At 33.3% G+C, this 15,747-nt stretch overlaps 2 protein-coding genes across 3 annotated transcripts in view; one reads left to right on the top strand and one right to left on the bottom strand.

The window, feature by feature from the left end:
* The window catches only part of LOC127700428 (dihydroorotate dehydrogenase (quinone), mitochondrial-like), a 31,623-nt gene extending 23,794 nt beyond the window's left edge, over positions 1-7,829 (bottom strand). For both annotated transcript variants that reach the window (XM_052203886.1, XM_052203887.1), the window contains exons 1-4: positions 7,713-7,829; positions 5,662-5,871; positions 4,610-4,809; positions 4,094-4,170 (exon numbers count right to left, since the gene is read on the bottom strand). In XM_052203886.1, coding sequence (XP_052059846.1) covers positions 4,094-4,170; positions 4,610-4,809; positions 5,662-5,871; positions 7,713-7,748 — 523 coding nt within the window. In that variant the 5' untranslated portion in view covers positions 7,749-7,829. The remainder of the gene's footprint in view (positions 1-4,093; positions 4,171-4,609; positions 4,810-5,661; positions 5,872-7,712) is intronic.
* A 180-nt stretch (positions 7,830-8,009) lies between these two features.
* LOC127700426 (ATP-dependent RNA helicase DDX1-like) overlaps positions 8,010-15,747 on the top strand; it is a 270,402-nt gene continuing 262,664 nt past the window's right edge. The window contains exon 1 of the mRNA XM_052203879.1: positions 8,010-8,061. Coding sequence (XP_052059839.1) covers positions 8,046-8,061 — 16 coding nt within the window. The 5' untranslated portion in view covers positions 8,010-8,045. The remainder of the gene's footprint in view (positions 8,062-15,747) is intronic.

The following is a 15,747-nucleotide window of genomic DNA, read 5'->3' as shown; positions in this document are numbered from 1 at the left end:
GCTTTATCATGACAAACCAGAATATATATGGTTTAGGGGTGGGGATCTCGACCATTTACAAGATATTAGAACTTTCTTAAATAGCAGGGGGTGGGGGTGACCCCTAGGGACTAACCCTGTATATCATTCAAACCATCTTAGCATGACAAACCAGAATATATATGGTTTAGGGGTGGGGATCTCGATCATTTACAAGATATTAGAACTTTCTCAAATGGCAGGGGGTCAGGATGATCCCTAGGGACTAACCCTGTATATCATTCAAACCATCTTAGCATGACAAACCAGAATATATATGGTTTAGGGGTGGGGATCTTGACCACTTACAAGATATTAGAACTTTCTTAAATGGCATGGGGTGGGGGTGACCCCTGGGGACTAACCCTGTATTTCATTTCATGTGCTTTATCATGACAAACCAGAATATATATGGTTTAGGGGTGGGGATCTCGACCATTTACAAGATATTAGAACTTTCTAAAATGGCAGGGGGTCGGGATGACCCCTGGGGACTAACCCTGTATATCATTCAAACCATCTTAGCATGACAAACCAGAATATATATGGTTTAGGGGTGGGGATATCGACCATTTACAAGATATTAGAACTTTCTCAAATGTCAGGGGGTCGGGATGACCCCTGGGGACTAACCCTGTATATCATTCAAACCATCTTAGCATGACAAACCAGAATATATATGGTTTAGGGGTGGGGATCTTGACCACTTACAAGGTATTAGAACTTTCTTAAATGGCAGGGGGTGGGGGTGACCCCTGGGGACTAACCCTGTATTTCATTTAATGGGTTTTATCATTTAGAACATTTTCAATTAAAAAGATTGTGTCTATCACAAACGGTTTTCAAGTTATAATCATTTGAAAATTTTAAAAAATAAAATCCCATAGGGTTCTATAGTAAAACCCTCTTTTCTTTTTGCCCCTCAAAGTACCCCTTTATAAACCCCATTGCACAAACAAAACCCTGATTGCACCACTAGACATGTTAGTCTAACATATTGTCAAACCCTAAGTTAATCTGACAAGTGGTTTTGGAGAACGGGTGCGGACAAGTTCAAATTTAAAAGCGGCGGAAGAGGAAGAGGAAGAGGAAGAATAATAATAATAATAATAAGAACTGAGCAAAAACAATAAGTCTTCCCAAACTTCGTTTGGGAGACTTAAAAATAAACCACAGTTCACCTTCTTGCTCCCCACCCGCCTTGGAGTGCCAATTTGTGCGATGCTTGTGTACGACGGTTCTCCAGTCGAAAGCACCAGGGATACAAGAAAAGTGCAGTAATTTTGAAAGACATCAATAAATGTAATCAAATATGAATTTTTATTAAAAGAGAAAGCTAACGCAATTTTGGCAATAATAAAAACAATCTACAAATTTTTTAATTAAAAGTACTTCATCTGACATTTTTTTAGTTCAAAGTCTACAAATTCAAAGTTGCAATAGATGTAAATATTGTTTTTTAACATAGTCATTTTAAAAAGTAAATATTAAATTTGCACTTTGTTTTTGTATTTTACATAAAAATAAGGAGATGTTGTATGATTGCCAATGAGACAACTATCCAACACAGTCCAAATGATGTGCATATAAGCAATTACAGGTCACCGTATGGCCTTCAACCGTGAGAAAACTCACTCACTGTATAGTCAGATATAAAAGGCCTTGACATAAATGAATAATTTTGTGTTTATCCCATATGTGTTGTTCAATTCCAACTTATAAAAAAATAAATGGGGAATGTGTCCATGGGACACATATGATACCCCTGCTAGCATATCATATAAAGTTATAAAGGGACATAACTCAACTGTAAAAGTGACGCTACCCAAATTTGAACTTGATCTGAGTTTTGTGGTAATAAGTATTGTGTATAAGTTTCATAACATTTGGTTGAGGCAAACTAAAGTTAGAGAACGGAAACGAAAAATTCAGCAATTTTTCCATTTGTAAAGGGGCATAATTCTAGAATGGTAAAAATGACGCCCCAAAATTCAAACTCAATCTTTGTTTTGTGGTAATAAGCATTGTGTATAAGTTTCATCACATTTGATTGAGGCAAACTAAAGTTAGAGAACTGACTATTGGTAACTGTAATCACTTCAAGGATTAGCAAAGCCAATACTCTATAGTAAGTTATGAAAATCCATTGGATAACAAAAATAATTAAAAAAAGAAAAATAACCATCTGATTTATACTAAAGGAAAAACAGACAGACGGAACCAAAATAACAGATACTGCACTACAGGATCCTGCTTGCAAAACAAATACCTGTAAAATGGCAGATAAAAGATCCAGCATTCCTACAACCTCCATCACCCTCCCAAATAAAAAATTGAATGAAACAAAGATAATTTTTATTCATTTTGTTCGGATATGTTTGTATGGTATATAAAATGTCAGTACTCGGTAGCTCTGAAGTAAGGAAATCATAAATGGAACAAACATCACAGCATATATTCTGATTGGCTAAACTTTACTTGCTTTGAAAAGTAAGCAAGGCATATTTGTATAGTTCATTTTTCTTGAGGGAGGTTGTAAATGTAAAGTAAGCTTCCTTGTAAATGCGGCCATCAGGTGCAAAAAGTGTCAATTTTGAAGATTTTTCATCCTATTTCATGACCCAGAAGACTGAGGGATGCTGATAGATGTGTCACACTGTAGTCTGCATGTAGAGTGGACCCCAGTGAACAAATTGACCCCAAAAGTGCTGAGCTTGGAGTGAACCTGATCTAAGTTTGGTTGTCTAAAGAAGGTCATTTCCACCAGAAATCCGGAATTTGCAGATTTTTAGCTTCACCTGGACCTGTAACCGGAAGTAGTCGTTCCCTAAGCGTATTTCAATAATAAACATGAAAGGTAGTTATATGCCTACTAGTTGACACTATTTTTTAAAGTTAAGGCCTTTGTACTGTGTGTCCCAGACACAGAAGGGAAGCCCACCCCTCCAGAAAAACCAGTTTTATCTGATTTCAATTTACGAGGTTCATATTTGGGCTCAAACTGCACCTTAAACCTCAGAAAAATACCACTAAATAGTCTCAGGTTGAGGGAACATGCATCAACTTCGAAATACATACCATATAGTTGACCTCTAAAAGTATGGAGAGCCAAAAAACAGTATTTTGGGTAGAGGCCGTAATATTACGGCCCCCACATGGCAAGGTTTAAAACTTTTAATTTTACTTGTGTGTCTGAAAGCAGTTATACAATATTTGATTTTTCCTATTCTTAAATGAAACAAGTTGATGGTCCTTAACTGTATAGTTAGAACATATATATTTCACTATACATGTTTTACCTACTTGATCCTTACTGTAACTTTTCTCTTTCAATAGAGTTTTTACATATTACAGACTTTTGACTCCGGAGTATATAATTTTTTTGACAGGCTACCTACTCTGTGGTAGGACATTGTGGTACTCTTGTCATGAAAGAGCAATTAAAAGACGTAAAATCAAGCTGACAACTGGTTCAATTTGGGGAAAAATCAACTGTTTTAATTGTTATCTAAAGATGAAAATTCATAAGAAACTGTCTTTTTTTCCCAAATTGCACAGATTGTAAGCATGTTTTTACTTCTTTAAGTTGCTCTTAAATGAATGAGCACCAGACTGTCCTACACCACAGAAAAGGTAACCTGTCTAAAAATTATATACATCCGAGTCAAAAGTCGGTTATATGAAAATGGTCTATTGTTGTTCATTGGTTGGTTAGTTTGAATGAATGAGTTTAGACTGCAACTTGACAGTATTTGACCCATTGGTATTTTAAAAGGCTAAAGCAATGTTTTAAACAAGAGTATAACAGAAGGTATAAATTACAAGCTATTCCATAAGAGTTTATAAGACATAATTTGTGAAATTACTTGCTTTGTATGTACTCTTGATGCATGTTTGCACATGAGGCAATCACATGAGTTTGTGATAAGGAGACTGTAATTGTTACAAAGGGTATGTGATAAAGATTTCAGTTCAGGGATGTGGAATGGGTGGAGTTATGGGGGTATTCAGCACCGTAGTTATGTGTCCACCACAGGAGTAAGTACTATAAGATATAATAAATTCTGACACTTACCGACGACAGGAGGCTCTACTTCTCGAACTTTGAGTCTGTTATAAACTTTATCATGACCTTCACTATTAAAACCATATCTATAATGAATTTATTTTAATGAATTTGAAAAAGTTTTCTTGAGTTGTTGACTGTTCTATGCATTGTTATTTCATTTCAAAATAATTTCTACATAGGTACCCAAATGATGCAGAGTAGTGTTTTTTTAGAAATACACTTGCCTGTATAGTTGTTGGCAAAGGATACAGGATATCCAGAAAAAACAAGTAATATTAAAAATAAGGAAATGTGGTATAATTGCATACAAAGCAGCTTTTTTATGGACAGATTTCCGTAATATTTTTTGTTTAGGTTGTTTTAAAATTTTCCATTCCCACCATGATTTAAATCAAATTTGTATTTCTAGCATAAACTAAGATGTTGAAAAAAATAATTTATTTTCAAAAGTGATTGTGTAATTCTTATGCTTCTAATTATTGACTTTGAATTTGTTATACCAGTGCCAATCACTACAGATACCTATTTATAACTGCCTTATCCTCTTTCAGCCTGAACACTCTAGGTTTCTCATTACCAGGTTGTGGGTAAGGTGTGACACTGCCAACTTCTACAAAACTAAATCCCATTTTTAACATGCCATCTACAGCTTCACCATCTTTGTCAAAACCTGCAGCTAACCCTACTGGACTAGGGAAATCTCTGTCAAATACTCTCGATGCCTGAAAATATGGAAAACAAATTAAACATTTAGTTTTGGGTGTCTTATGTAATATCTTTGTTACTTTCTCTTTAATTTATCAAATTTTTATTTTTTTTAAACTCATGGTGATTTAAAGGTTGTCATATAATATAGTAACTTGTCTGTAGAAAGGTAGGTTGTATGTTGACCTCTGGATGTTTGTATGCTGACCTCTGGATGTTTGTATGTTGACCTCTGGATGTTTTTTTAATTAGTTGTACTGTGTTGCTGCCTATTGATATATACATGGTGTATACATAAATATTTTGTATTTGGTTGCTGCATGAAAGGATTTGTATAGTCTCACTATACAAATCCTTGCTGCATGTACATGGGAGAAAATTACCCGTATATCAAATTAGTTGGGGCTTCTTTTTTTCCAACTCTGAACAACATAATATCTTGAAAGTTTATAAGATACTGTTCAAAGGGAAATAATCCTTACATATTGATTGTCTTCACTATCAACTTTCATGTGCATGCACTGACTATTCGTTGTTCTATTATGTTGTATTTTATTATTTTATTGTCATAAAAAAATATCATTTTAATCAATGTATGAAATTTAAAACCCGCAAGGGTCCATGATTGGACAAATAAAGAATTTCTATTTCTACACTCCACATCTACTCTTATAAATATTTGTAAGTGCTAATAACATCACTTGAATTCTAATAAATTACATGGAATACATACAAAGGTTCAAGAGTAAACATAAAACAAAATACAAGCTTTCAACTGATAAACATTTTCATATATATAAAAATTTGGAGCCCACATATACATGTATATATAAAGATTTGAAGCCCATGAAAGCATTAAATATACAAACCAGTACAGGATGTGGTGGAATCTTTGATTTGGGTACCAGTTTATACTTTGCTGCCTTCACTGCCATCTTGTGAGATGTTTCAGCATCAAACAATTGAAAAAACGGCATTACATACTCTTTATAAAACTTCTCATTTCCTTTATATATCTGATGTCCAGCAAACATAACAGTACCGCCAGTTGTAATAATAAAGGCATCTTTCAGCAATTTCTGATGTAAAAAATAAAACATTGTGGTCAATGAAAGTTTCCATATCAACTGAAACAATGTCATGATAAATGTAAATCAAAGTATTATTGGTGCTGTGATCCAGCCAATATTTTCTGATCTTATTTTCCAATATTTTTTCCCCTTTATACCAAAGCCTGTAAAACATTTCAAGACTTACTATTGGAAAGATGGAAGTATATATAATATTAAATGTGCAAACTTTCAAATCATATTCTCAGGCATGATCATGATGATGGTGATTTAATATTTAACACTATTTTAGTTTAGAATTACATGTATAATCATTTTGGGTTTAGAAAAATAATCATTTCTTTCAGTTGATAAAATTAGCTTAATTAAAGCCACTGTGTCAATGTCTGAGGGTCACTTAATTTCATACAGATTTGATTTTTTGTCTTTCTTTGAAAAAAAATACATCTTATTAAAAAACTTTTACCTTTCATTCAAATAAGAGAAATGTCACAGGTCAGAGAGAAAACATAATGTTAATATGGCCATCTTTGGAACAATAGCACTATATTTTTGACAAGATAAATGTATAACTTTTGTTTAAAGGGGCATTAGCTGTCAAAATCATGTTGACCTATTTGACTCAAATTCTCAATTTGATTTATAACATACTAAAACTTATATCCAAATTACAATAAGTCTGAAATAAACAGTAAACAATGCATGTACTCGATAATATTTATCAGAATTTAATGTGAGTTTAATCTAGACGCCATCTTCACTATCCAGATGACCTCTGAAGACTGCCGACGGTCACATAACCCGATATAAACATAAATATAAATAGATAAGTGACCTCGTGCAATTGGATTTTTTCATGTCTGTTTGATTTCATGTTATAGGTTAAAAAAATAGGTTAATTATTGTTTTTACCTGTATAAGAATTTTTTTTTGTAGATGGAATCAGTCAACGAAATGGTTCACCTTTGTTTCCATTTCAATGTTGACATTCTTTTCCTTTTAATGGCTAAACATGACTAAAATATGCGTAACCAATCTCTAGCTAATGGGTTAAATTGAAGGTCACATGAATACGGATTAAATGAGGTCGAATTATTCACTTGCAAGTGAATAATTCATCAGCAATGTTTCTTAGCTTATTTTGACAAAATTGGACCAAATTGGCTGCTAAAAGCGAATTATTATTTCATTATATCACTTTTATTAATGATTGACCTAAACTGAATCATATTCTAATTTTTTTCTTATCTCGTAGCTAATGCCCCTTTAAAGTCAGGTATTTTAAAAATTGTAACAAATTCCTAAAGGCTGATATGTCTTCTATTCAAATCACACTTACATTCAAGGTGAGGTAGTTCATAAAATTGTTTCCAGAATAGAGTCTGAGTGGATAGAGCCTATTAGAGGGCTTGATAAAGGATTCTGAGGGGGTGCTAATAAGAAAATCACTCCAGACACAGAATACCAAATGGGATAAGGCACACATACAGTGAGCTTTAAGCAAAAACCGCATGTACACAGCAGGTCCGTGCCGTGCAGTGAGCTTTGTGCAAAAACAACATATAGGTCCCTGCCGTGCAGTGAGCTTTAAGCAAAAAATAACATGTACACAGTCCCAGCCCTTTACACACAAACTATAAGTACACTAAAGAGGCTAGGTTCTGGTCTCCAATATAAGGAGTTTACTTCACACTGAGTCCCTAAGTGGAATTGCTACAGACCTTACAAGGTACTATATAGTAACTGCAGACTTGTGATTGGAAAATCAGTGCACTGACCACTGTAAGTAATGGTTGCACTTTTCATTTTATAGTGAATGTCATCTAATAAAAACTGGAGAAAACATTTACCAAATTACCGGGACCTTTCTTAGCTGCTCCACTCATCTCAGTATTTGTTATTTATAACTGTAATAAACGGAGAAAGTTAACCCAAAGTCATTTTTTGATGTTATAAAACTCAAGAACATGTAAAGCTATGAGTAAAATAAAGTCTTAAACAACTCATAATTTTATAAATTTGCGTGGAAATTCTTTTAAAAAATTGAATCAACATAAAGAATATTTAATTCTCAAGTTCAAACCTAAAAATTCTCTTCAAAATATATTTTTTTTAAATTTTATTGTCTTCAATATCCGTAACTAACTTTCCGCGAAAATAGCTCTAGAAACCAAACGTCCAGCATGACAGCTTTTGAAGGTATACTTAGTAATCATGCATTTGTTTTGTCAATTATTTTTCTTCAGTATAAATATTGTACCAATGACATCAATAAATAGATAGTTTAACATGCCTAGAATGATTCTAAAATTGATGCCGGCGAAATGTTTTTATTTTTAAACATGGCAGCTCCCATGAAACCGGTGTAATTTCTCAATACGAATGTAATCAATATAATAAAAACAGTAGGTATTTCATTCGTGACTGTTAAAAAACCTGTGAAAATGTTGAAATTTACGTCTTTTCTTCTTTAAAGGGAAACTTCGCAAAAAAATAAAAAATTGATATTATGTCCATTCTGTATAAAAAAGCACAAATTCATAAATATTAAAGTTTTATTCTGCTAGATAAGAGATCACCTCGATTTTAAATTTAGAGTATCAATTCTCTGCGTGCGGCCATTTTGACATCTTCTCGGTTTAGAAACCACGATATATCTATAAACCACAAAGGACCAAAACCAGCAGTAACCTAACGTAGTCGCATTTATCCGACTAACTAACTTGATACGGAAAATGTTTATATTATTTTTTTAAATAACTATGGTCTGTCGCTTTTAAACTGTTTTTTCTTTACGAAGTTTTTGAAACAAGAAATTTATATGGGAATTAGTTAAAAAGTCAAAGTTCAATGTCATAAATAAGTGTTACGTGTAAAATCGTTTTCGAAAATCTAATTTGTTCATAATCCTTTTATGTAATAAACTTATTTAAATAAATTCGGACCTTCTCTTATCTGATCACCAGCATGGCTAAAGGAATTATTCCCTGAGGTATTGTGAGGTGACACGTCCAGGTATTCAAGCGATTTCCTGTCGGGCTTAAAAACTCTTATTACACAATCACATAAAGCATGTTCATGCATCGCTTCACTTCTGAGGGTATTGGTCAGTGTACACAGCCGATAACTTGTAACTTTCCATTTTGAAACTATCAGGGGTATAATATCTCTGTCTTGCGTGTCCGATAGTGATATACTAGTCATTACTAAACTCATACGCTTGTTTATAAATAACATTTCTGGTGTAAAGAATAATATTTATGAAAATATTAATAATTCCCAAAAAAGATTTGATAAAATAAAAATCTATTTACATATTTTTTCCAAGGGTAAATTAGGGAAAATGTAAGTATATACTCGTTGTCAATAATGATGGACATTTTGAAACATGAAAGACTATTGATTTAACAAAAATGTACGCACTTGTCGATCATTGGTTTATACGCCTAGATAGAAAGTTACGGAACTTTAGATAGTCGCAATTTAAAATTGTATATTGAATATAAGAAAGAACATCCAGAACCAATTTGATTTAAATACAGGTCGATATCTAACTTGCTTTGGTTCATCGAAGTTATGGACATAGTAAAATCACAGATTTATATTTCAATTAGATTGTTCTCGAACAGTTGAAGAAATTCGTCATCATCTCAATTGTTGGGTATAATGTATATTCTAATAGAACCTTATTCCAATTTTCCTGTTCCGACATGCATGTAATTTATATGCCACTGGACGTTCACTAATGATCCTCAAAAAGTTTATTTGAAGAAATAAAGAAACTTCACTCCGGATAGACTGATAGTAGTTGTATTAACGTCTGATCAGCTTGAGGGTTGATTAATTTATTACGTTAGCTTGGGGAGAATAAACCATTCCCAATATTGCACTTATGCATAAAATATTAAATAAAAGTAATATAAGAGAAAATATAAATACGAAAAGTCGCATATCTGGTAAAAAAAAAGTCTCACCAACTATAGGATTTTCACGTACAATTGTCATTATAATCGAAATAACGGACAGTCATTAAAATACATGCATGTACGTTTTGATAAAAAGGGGTGCCGCAGTTGCATATTATTCATCATAAATCTATTTCAAGTTTATACTTTCCTGTTATTCTTATCAGTTAACGCAGAGACATGTAACTATACATCTCCAGTTAACGACAATCGACTATATAAATATCTGAATCTGATGTGACTTACCGTTCATCTCTAGTGGTTCATCTCTTTCATTTTTTTCTTCTTCTTTTTTTTTTATTTGGGCAGGAACATAAACATTGTTAGATATAATGTTCCCAGGTTTGAGGGGGGGGGTTGGGGGTTGGAGGTCAAGTCTATCGAAAGTTACAAAATAAGAACGTTGTATTTATGAATTTTCAAAAAGAATTCTGTTCTTGGACGTAGTTTTCTTCTTTTTTTTTTTAGTTCAGTGATTTATTTATGAGAAAAAATCTAGTCAGAATTTAAATTGTTCCGGCAATCCCCCACCTAAGACTCCTCTAAAATCATGAATGGTCATGCTTCACAATCATCAGAATTTACTTTGCATTGGTATATTCTGTATCGGTAGTGATTAACCTTGACATTTCCGGGTATAACAGAGCTACTTGTATATTACCTGTATGTGGTTAGGTACATCGTCCCATGAGGTCTTACGTATACAGGTTCACATTTATAATGGTTTCTGATATAACAAGGTTTTATGACATTCACACTTCTGCATGTTCTGTATACCAGTTTCTTATCTTATTTTCAGACCGAATGAGGATGTGAATATTTTCCAGGAAAAATATTGAGTATCAAAGTATCAAATTAATTTCGGGATTTTTTTCTTTCTTGGTATTAAATCACAGAAATTTAAAGAATACTAGTATACTGCTTATAGATATTAGAAGATGTGGTATGAGTGCCAAATGAGACAACTCTCTATCCAAGTCACAATTTATAAAAGTAAACCATTATTGGTCAAAGTACGGTCTTCAACACGGCAGCCTTGGCTCACACCGAACAGCAAGCTATAAAGTGCCCCAACAAATTACTAGTGTAAAACCAGGAGTATTCTTGTCAGTTAAGACAGACATATAATTATATGTATATGGACATAGACATGGTTTAGGAATGAATGATAAGTCTTGCAAAGGCACAAGATATAAAGCACATTGAAAATTGATTCCGCCGGTCTGTCTCCATTCAATTAAGGAAAGTTGACGTTAGATTGATTCTGTAATTTTTTTTTAAACATCGTTGGTCAAATAGCTAAAGTATTTGTTGTGAGATGTAGAATATTTTAATAAGGACATTCCCGATTAGGTTAATGTAGATCGCTTTGGACGGACCAAACTATATTAATGTAACTGATAATGTTCTCTGCACATTTAAATACTCAAGGTACCGATGATAATTCAAAACAGCACAGTTTTTGGTTTATACGCTCGTTTTCGTTGGCCATTTTTATTTATAACATTATTGCATTGAAAGTTATTCAGAATTCCGATGTTACAACAAAATACTCACTCATCTATTTAAAAACTGAGCTAACGCAAAATATAAAAAATATATATAACGGCGATTCAGGTATTTTGCCACCATATTCCTCCCCAAATAATTATTTTTTTCTGTCTCAAACCCACATTTCTCTTTTATCATTTTTTTTTTATCTTTTTCAAACCGGCAAATAATTTTTGTTCGTAATTATTCGATCTCATTCCAATAAGACAAAGTTGACCTTAAATTCCTGTCAACTTTTTAAACATCTTTCTTCAAATGGCTGAAGTATTTATACGTTGTGAGATTTAAAATATTTTGATAAGGACATTAATTCCTGAATATGTAAATAAAGATCGCTTTGGACGGACCAAATTATATAATTGCAATTGGTAATTATCTATTTCAAATATGCAAGGTTACCGATTCTAATTTAAAATAGTACAATTTTTAGTTCATACACTCGTGTTTAGAATGCCATTATTATTTATTCAATTAAATTAATTCAGTATTTCATTGTTACAAAAATATTCAGCAGTCATAATTCATTTTAAACTGAGCGTAGGGAAAATATAAAAATATACCACCATATTACTCCCCCAAAATAATTATATTTCTTTTTTTATTTTCTGTCTCAAACTATCACTCCCGTTGATCATTCATACGAAATGATGTTCACACCTGGAACGCCGGGTGAACCGTGACGGCTAAAATTCACTGAGTGAAGATCAAAAGATTAGAATTACAGAATGCAAACCTTTAAATACCTTGAATTTAACCACGCATTCAACAGGTAGTCACTAAGTGTCACAGTACAATACACATTGTATTAATTTTACACAGTACTAGCGAGAAATGTTTGCTAGACTGAAGTAAAAGGTGAGAATACAAACATTCATTTTTAATACACTATCAGTTGTATATGTTTGTTGAAAAGATCCGTCGGAATAAAAATTCATAAAAATATTCTATTGTATGATTTACTTTTATTACTATAATGACTATAATCATATCAGAAATCCTTAAAATATAAATCGTACATTTTATTTTTAAAAGTTGCACGACTGATCACTTTACTTTCTTAATTATTAGTTGGTTAATAGCTACGCCAAAAGTCGTTGATGCGCTTTAAATCGCGTTATTAGATGATTAACGAACAAGATTTAAATGAGATTAATTCCTCTCCCGGCATGCAAAAAGACTTAAACTACGTCACATAAGTCAGGAAGTTCGAATAAATAAAATTAATAACTCCCAATTTTCTTCTTTATTAGTTTTCATATCCAGATAAAACTTGGTGAATATGTTTTTTATGGTATTATGAACATAATAAGATGATAAGTAAAAAATCGCGAATTTTCCCTTTAATTTAAATTATCCCTCATTGCCTTAAGGTTCATCAAAATGAATTTAAAAATTTGGCTTTACCACAAAATCTACTATGAGTACAGACAAACTGATGCATACATTGTATAGGAAAGTTTTAAGGCATGACAGGACCTTGATATATAAAAAAGGGTAGGAATGCCCTTTACCGTCAGGCGTCAAACAGTCATTTTCAGCTACCATTAGCGTTAAATTGGTTAAAATTTTACCGTGATTCGTCAGAGGTCTCAAATAATTATCTTTACCGCTATATTTAGGAAAAATTTAATGTGATACGTCAAAATCTGTCGATTTTTTTTATTGTCTAAAAGAAAGTGTACATTTTATCGTCATGCACCAAAAATTGAAGATACCCCCATTACGACCCTCATAAAAGTTATGTGACTATGTTTCAGAAAATTAAAAACTTACCTGGATTTTGATGTGCATTTTTTTCCAGTCTGCAGAAGATAGCAAAATAAACAAACACATGAGTTTCATTTGATACGGTCCACTCAGTTACACAGTTTAAATCACCTAGTGTTTGCAGATGTCTATTGTCCATCTATTGTCCATTTAAATCAATACTACTCACAGCATTTATTTTATGAGGGGAGTTTCTCAAACCTCTTTCCCTTCTGCAGGAACGGAAAAAAAAATGAATAGCAAAATCCAGAAAGTTTATAATTTTTGGAAGCATAAAATGCTTTTGAAATTAAATTATCTAGTTCCTGCCTTGCCTTAAAACTTTTCCAGGTGCACAGGTTTGTTTGTACTCAGAGAAAAATTTGTGTTGTAAATACGGCCATATTAGCCAAAAGGTTATGTTGAACCTTAACACACGTATGTTTTTAGCGGCTTTCTTTTACTTGCTTTCGAGACGTTTCTCCCATACAACTGATGCGGCCATGGGTTGTTTCGGCCACAGTACCAGTTCTGCCATAGTCATTTGGGACATAGTTGTTTCGGCCACACTTTTTCTTATTTTCTTAACATATTATATATGTCAGGGCCTTTTATAGCCGACTATACGATATGGGTTTTTTGTCTCACTTGCAACGAAAGTCGCAGTATGCAAGACATAGGTATTACTATCCGGCAGCGGCAGCGTAAACTATTTGTATAAAGCTTTATATTTCAAAAGGTAGAATATCTGGATGCTTCATACCTTGTATGCAGATACCTTATGTTACAAAGTTTCTGTCTGTCATATGTTCATTGTCCTTGACCTCATTTTCATGGTTCAGTGACTGCTTGAAAAATAGTAACAGTTTTTTGTCATCTGAATTTCTCACTTACTTTGAGTAGTAGGATAACTATATTTGGTATATGGGTTCCTTGCAATGCCTACATGTCCGTCAGACAGGGTTCACCTTACTTATACCTCATTTCATGGATCAGTGATCAAGGTTAAAGTTACATGATTAGGTCTGTTTCTCAGATACTATAAGCAGATGGTGAACTATATGTGGTATATGGAATGATTGTAAGGGGTACATGTCAGTCTTGCAGGTTTCATCTGACCTTGACCTCATTTTCATGGTTCATTGAATTGGTCAATGTTAAGTTTTTGTGTTTTGATCTGTTTTTTTATAGACCACAAAAAAATTTTGCGGTCGTATATTGGTATGACATTGGTGTCGTTGTCCGAAGACACATTGGTTTTCGCACTCTAACTTTAGTTTCAGTGAATGGATCTCTATGAAATTTTACCATAAGGTTCAATACCACAAAAGGAAGGTTGGGATTGATTTTGGGGGTTATGGTACCAACAGTTAACGAATTAGGGGCCAAAAAGGGCCCAAAAATGAGCATTTTTGTAACTTCCAGACATAGCTTGTGTGTTAGTGTATGGATCTCTCTGAAATTGTACCACAAGGTTCCATATCACAAAGGGAATGCTGGGATTGATTTTGGGGGTAATTGCCTCAAAATTTAAGGAATTAGGGGGCAAAAAACAAGCATTTTTCTAGTTTCATGACAATAACTTGTGTGTAAGTGTATGGATCTTTCTAAAATTGTACTACAAGGTTCCATATCACAAAGGGAAAGCTGGAATTGAGTTTGGGGGTAATTGCCCAAAACATTTAGGAATAAGGGGCCAAAAAGGGGCCAAAATAAGCATTTTCTAATTTCCAGACAATAACTTGTGTTCAAGTGTATGGATCTCTCTGAAATTGTACTGCAAGGTACCATACCTCAAAGGGAAGGCTGGGATTGATTTTGGGGGTAATTGCCTCAAAATTTTAGGAATAAGGGACCAAAAAGGGGCAAAAAACAAGCATTTTTCTAGTTTCAGGACAATAACTTGTGTGTAAGTGTATGGATCTTTATGAAATTGTACTACAAGGTTCCATATCAAAAAGGGAAAGCTGGGTTTGAGTTTGGAGGTAATTGCCCTTAATGTTTAGGAATTCGGGGCCAAAAAGGGGCCTAAAAACAAGCATTTTTCTAGTTTCCAGACAATAACTTGTGTTCAAGTGTATGGATCTCTCTGAAATTGTACTGCAAGGTACCATACCACAAAGGGAAGGCTGGGATTGAGTTTGGGGGTGATGAATCATAAGGGGGTTCAACAAATTTGGGGAAGGGATTTTTTTTCCTTTTTTTTTCTTTAAAATTTTCCATTTTAAATTGGTTATTTCTGATTTATATTTAAAAGCAAATAATAATGATATGGTTTGAATAGGTAAATTAAAAAATTTTAAGTTCTTAGACCACATTCATTCTGTGTCAGAAACCTATGCTGTGTCAAATATTTAATGACAATCCAAATTCAGTGCTGTATCAAGCTTGAATGTTGTGTCCATACTTGCCCCAACTGTTCAGGGTTCGATCTCTGCGGTCGTATCAATCTGCGCCCAGCGGAGCATTTTATTCAAGTACTATAAGCAATAGGTCAACTATATTTGTTGTATGGAATGAAAGTAAGGTGAACATGTCGATCTAGTCAGTATCATCTGACCTTGACCTCATTTTCATGGTTCATTGGTCAATGTTAAGTTTTTATACGACAGCAAAAATCAAA

Source organism: Mytilus californianus, unplaced genomic scaffold, assembly GCF_021869535.1.
Source record: "Mytilus californianus isolate M0D057914Y unplaced genomic scaffold, xbMytCali1.0.p SCAF_5, whole genome shotgun sequence".
NCBI classification, from domain to species: domain Eukaryota; kingdom Metazoa; phylum Mollusca; class Bivalvia; order Mytilida; family Mytilidae; genus Mytilus; species Mytilus californianus.
The sequence above is the reverse complement of the archived record's forward strand: the minus strand, read 5'-3'. Positions and strand labels throughout refer to the sequence as shown.